Source organism: Chrysochloris asiatica, unplaced genomic scaffold (assembly GCF_000296735.1).
Source record: "Chrysochloris asiatica unplaced genomic scaffold, ChrAsi1.0 scaffold00025, whole genome shotgun sequence".
Lineage (NCBI taxonomy): Eukaryota > Metazoa > Chordata > Mammalia > Afrosoricida > Chrysochloridae > Chrysochloris > Chrysochloris asiatica.
The window spans coordinates 7239091-7244610 of NW_006408543.1; the positions used below are offsets into that span (position 1 = coordinate 7239091).

Below are 5520 nucleotides of genomic sequence, written 5' to 3' on the forward strand. Positions count from 1 at the left end.
GACAGGATAGCTACAAGTCAGAATTATCCGACAGGATAGCTACAAGTCAGCAGCAGGGTTAGAATTTTTTGGTTTTAGCCATATTGAGCATCTTCTCATGAGCCTCTTGGGCAATTTGGATATCATGTCTGGAGAACAAATTCCACTTTTCTTTTTGCAAATGTTTTATTATGGAAAAATTTAAAACACACACACCAGAGTAGAAAGAATGGCATAAAAAATGTTCATGTACGCATCACCCAACTTCAACAATTATGGGCCAAATCCACTTTCCTCACTCACTGCCTTGTGTTCTGACACGTGCCTGCCCTCAAGTTCTCTTGCAGCCATTTCCAACTGTTGGCTGCTGTCTGCCAGGCCTTGTTCTGTGATGTTCCGTATTTATTTCTTACAGCAAACACAAAGGGTAGGTGCCCTGGTGGCGCAGCAGTTAAATGTGTGCCTGCTAACTGAATGGCCAGCAGGTCAAACCCATCAGCCGCTCAGCTGTAGAAAGATACGGCAATCTGAGTCCATGAAAATGACAGTCCTGGACACCCTCTGGGGCAGATCTGCTCTGTCCTGTAAAGTCACCGTGAATTGGGACCAACTCAAAGTCACCCAATAACACACACAAAGATTGAATGTTTTAAGGCTCGTGGAACGTATTTGCAAATGGCTCAGGCACGTCACTTCAGAAGTCACAGGAACTGGATGTCTATAGCAGTGTCTGTTAGCAGAATAGAACTTTACTGTGAATTGGGTGAAGGTTTACAGTTTTCCAGTCACCAATTCATCCACCTTTGCTTCAAGTCATTGTTTGCGATCTCCACAATGCAACATCATTCTTTCCACTTCCTCCCTGTATTTCTTGTTTCTATTCCTCCTTCTTTCCTAAGCCTTCTGACCTTTGTCCTTGGGTAAATGCTTCCCTTTTGATCTCAACTGGCTGATTAAGATGTGTGTACCTCCCTAGTTTTCTCATTCCTCAGAGAGCCTATCATTTGACTGAAAATTGAGCTACGGGGGAGAATTCACTCCCAGAACTGAGGGTGACTAAGGGACGTAGTCTTGGGGTCTGCTAGTCTCTATCTGACCAGTTAGTTTAGTTTTTTTTTTGTAAATTTCAGGTTTTGAACCATACTTTTCTCCCATTCTATCCTGGGCCTTCTCATGTGATTCCTCTCAGAGCAGTTGATTGTAGGGCACCATCTCGCTCTTCTGGTCTCAGGGTCATGGAGACGGATGGTCAGAGCAGTTGGTTGTAGGGCACCATCTCGCTCTTCTGGTCTCAGGGTCATGGAGACGGATGGTCAGAGCAGTTGGTTGTAGGGCACCATCTCGCTCTTCTGGTCTCAGGGTCATGGAGACGGATGGTCAGAGCAGTTGGTTGTAGGGCACCATCTCGCTCTTCTGGTCTCAGGGTCATGGAGACTGATGGTCACCTGCTGCAGTGGTCCAGTGTCCTCATTGCTTCTGTGCATCTTTGATTTTCTTCATTCTTCTTTCCTCTGGACAGGGAGAGACAGTAGTTATACCTTACAGGTTGTTCATGAACTTTAAAAAGAACAAAACTTTTTATTGTGAATTGAGTGAAGATCATCAGTTTTACATTCAACAAATTAGACACTTTGTTTCATCTCAATGATTAAAATCCCCTTCCTGCAACAACAGTGATCCCACTTCCTCCCTGTAGCTCCCCATTTACATCTTGTATTTCATAAATGAACAAAACAAAAATGTTTAACGCACACATACAAAACAATATTCATTTCGATGTCCAAAGGGCATATTCTGTAAGCCAGCCTCCTGCCTGCAGGCTCACAGCCTTACTCAGTCCATGGTCCCAGAGCCCACAGCTGCTCTGTCTCTCCAGGCCATCGCCTCTGCCACCATCTCTGCTGTCACCGCTTTTCTAGGTAGGGATCTCACACTACACTCATGCTCTTCCTTCTTGGTGGTCCTGGGTGCTCATGAGCTTTTAAACCACAGATTCTACTCACCAAAGTAGGATGTAGAACTTGCAGACTGTGTTAAGTCAGCTGACCTTTCCACCCTCAAGTCTTAAAACTCATATAAGGAAAAATGTCATCGGAACGTAACTCTCCTTATCTCTCCCACAGGTTGCAGGCTGAGGTGGATGAGGTGGTCGGTTCCAAGAGGCACCTGGACTGTGAGGACCTGGGAAGGCTACAGTACCTCTCCCAGGTGGGGGCTGTGGGAGGGAAGCCCTGGGCCCGTGCCCTCTGAGGCTGACGTCCTCAGACTCTGCTGCATGGGACAATCTTTCAGGAGATCTATGACATCAGAGTCACCAGCGTTTGTAAGGCTGCTCGGGTCACTGTTGTGGCCAGGCTTGAAGACTTCCCCAAGGGCAGGGACCCTCCCCACTGGGCTCAGTAGGGGACCCTGCACAGTCCACCCAGCTGGGATCACTCTTGGACTTTAGCGAGTCTCTGAGATGGCAGAGCCTGGTCTCCTTCTGGGTGTCAGTTTCCCTTCTGTCACTTGAGGGGTTGGACAGAAAGTGAGACCCCCCAAGGTGGCTCTGCATTGACTCCCAGAGTCCTGTCCTGACCAGATCCAGGACCTGGGGCCTCTTCAGCACTGTGAGTAGGCTCAGAGCTGGGCCCGAGCAGGCCACTGTCACCAAGGGATCTCCTGAAGTCACCAAAGATTTATCTGTGTGCTGCTGCAGGTCCTCAAAGAGTCACTGCGGCTGTATCCGCCAGCCTGGGGCACCTTTCGCCGCCTAGAGGAGGAGACCTTGATCGATGGGGTCAGAGTCCCCGGCAACACCCCACTCCTGGTGCGTGGCCACGTGGGCGTCCCCTCACCCAAGATCGGGGGTCTGTGGTTCAGGCCCCCACACTTGCAGGGCTTGTTTACCTCTGCTTCTTCATAACACTGTCTAATGTTGGGTTAAGTCAAATTCATCTCCAGCTGTGGAGTTGACTCCGCTCACAATGACCTTGTAAGACAGAAGAACTGCCCCTTAGGGTTCTTGTAACTCTTTACAAGAACAGATGGCCTCATCTTTCTCCCATGGGGTGGCTGGTGGGCTCGAAACTCTGACGTTTTGGTTAGCAGTCCAACGCTGACCCACTGCGCCACCAGGGTTCCTGTGGTATAAGCTCTGGGAGGGACGTGCTACACTTAATGTCTGAGGAGATAGATCAAAGCTCAGAGAGGCTAGGTCACTTTCTGGAGGTCACACAGCCGGCGAGGTGTGCCTTGATGACCATCTGACCCAAAATTGACCTAGTCTTTTTTCTGCAACCCATTCCACAACCCGTGTCCCCCTGGGGCTGACTCCCCGTCCACCAAGTCTTATAAATCTGGTCTCCTTGTCTGTTTACTGACCTAACAACATCTTTTAGACCCCCCACCCAGCTGCCAAAAGTAAAATATAACCAATCACATACTCTGATGCCTGAGGTAATCACTGTTCTGAATTTCCTTCACCTTTTTGTTTTCATTTTCATAAGTGCACCTGTGTATGTGCATGTGTGTATGTCGTCATATGCGCTCGAACTTGCTTTCTGACGCAGCATCATGACTACTAACATTTGTGTAGGTTTTTGCATGGAGGCTGTAGTTCATCCGTTTTCATGGCTGTGTAACATTCTGGTGTATGATGAGACCCCAATGGCTTATCCATCCTGGGGACATTTGAGACGTTTATAGTCTGGTGCTACAGTGAGCTCCTACCCATGTGTCCCAGGGTCTGTCTGCAGGCAGGTCCCCAGGACTCGATGACTGGGCTGTAGGACATAGCATGTTCAACTTTATAAACTGATACAAATTGGTTTCCAAAGTGGCTCCGCCATCTCAGATGCCCATTAACGGCAGCGGCGGCATTCCTCACCCCTAACATTCATGCCACATCTCTTCTCCTGGAGCGGCTGGTGGGTTCAAAATGATGACCTTATGGTTAGCAACTGAGTGCTTAACCACTGTGCCACTAAAGACTCCTTCGATGTTCAGCGCCGTCACATTGATTCCAACTCATAGCTACCCTGTGTAGGGTTTCTGAGGAGCAGCTGGTGGATTTGAACTGCTGACCTTGTGGTTCGCAGTCCAGTGCTCACCCCACAGTGCCACACTAAGACTCCTATGTTGTTGTTGTTAAGTGCTGTCGCATCAGTTCCAACTCACAGCGACGCTTATAGGTTTCCAAAGAGCAGCTTTCCAATGAGTACTGTTGAGTTGCTTCCAACTCATAGCGGCCTATATAAGGTTAGCAATGACCCTGTTCCTTAAGTTTTACCACAGGTACAAAAAAAAGGATCTCACTGTGGTGTTTAAAAAAAATAGTAATTTTATTGAGCTATAACTTGTATACCAAACAATTCACCCATTTAAAGAAAGTATACAATCCAGTGGGGTGGGGGGGAGATTTTTTTTTTTTTTTTTTTTAGCGTATTCACAGATATATGCAATCATACTTAGGGTTAGTTTTAGAGCGGCTCATCTATCTGGTTTCAATTTACATTCCTGGATACAAATGAGATTGAACATCCCTGCACATACTTTGTCTTTTGTATGAGGTGTTTGTTCATTTCTCCTTACTGTGTGGTTTGTCTTATAGCTGTATTGTTGTCATTATTAAGTGCTGTCAAGTCGATTTCGACCCATAACAACCTTGTATAGGGTTTCCGAGGAGCGACTGGTGAGCTTGAACCGCCAACCTTGCAGTTCAAATGGCTTTGCAGTCTTGTGCATTAACCCACAGCGCCACACCAGGACTCCTGGTGGTGGTAGTGGTTATGTGCTGTGGAGTCAGTTCCCAATCATGGTGACCCTGTACAGGGTTTCCCAGGCTGTAAATCTTTACGGAAGCAGAAAGCCTCATCTTTCTCCAACAGGATGGCTGGTAGTTTTGAACTGCTGACCTTGAGATTTGCAGCCTGATTTGTAACCACTATGCTACCAGAGTTTCTTAGGAGCATTATTTAAAAAAAAAAAAAAAAAAAAGCAGCTCTTAATTCTTTCTCAGCTGTATGTGTTGCAAATGTCTTCTCCAGACCTGTGGCTTGTTTTTCTTAAGGTGCTTTTGATATTCTGAGGGTCTTAACATTTTAATGTTAGTTCTTTTGTTCTGTCTTGTTACAATCTACATGAAATTGATTTTGCATATGGTGTGGGGTCGGGACCCCATATGGATAACCATGCTTCCAGCTCAAGCTCTTTCTAAATCTACCATGTTCCATCTCCTGTTCTGTTGGTCTCTTTCTTGTCCTCACCCTGTATCAACATCAGTCAGGTCTGAACTGACTAACCGTCTCTTCCAAATACCCTTATATTTGGCAGGACAAATCCTCGTGGCTGACTTTCAACCTGGGGTTGAAGAACCATGTGGGTTTTTGTGGGCAGGCCTAGGGATAATCTCAGACAAGACCCTTCCTTTCTGGGCCTTGGTCTCATCCTTATAAAATAGGGGATGATAGTACCTAAGCCACAATTTATTGAGAAAAATCAACACAATAATGTACATATTGCAAAAAAATCTCTGGCCCACAGTGCATAACCATCCCCTCC

General features: G+C 46.7%; 1 protein-coding gene across 1 annotated transcript in view; it reads left to right on the plus strand.

Annotated features, from left to right (window-relative positions):
• LOC102817073 (cholesterol 24-hydroxylase-like) overlaps positions 1–5520 on the plus strand; it is a 38221-nt gene that overhangs the window by 30145 nt on the left and 2556 nt on the right. The window contains exons 11-12 of the mRNA XM_006839519.1: positions 2103–2187; positions 2678–2788. Of these exons, the coding sequence (XP_006839582.1) occupies positions 2103–2187; positions 2678–2788 (196 nt within the window). The remainder of the gene's footprint in view (positions 1–2102; positions 2188–2677; positions 2789–5520) is intronic.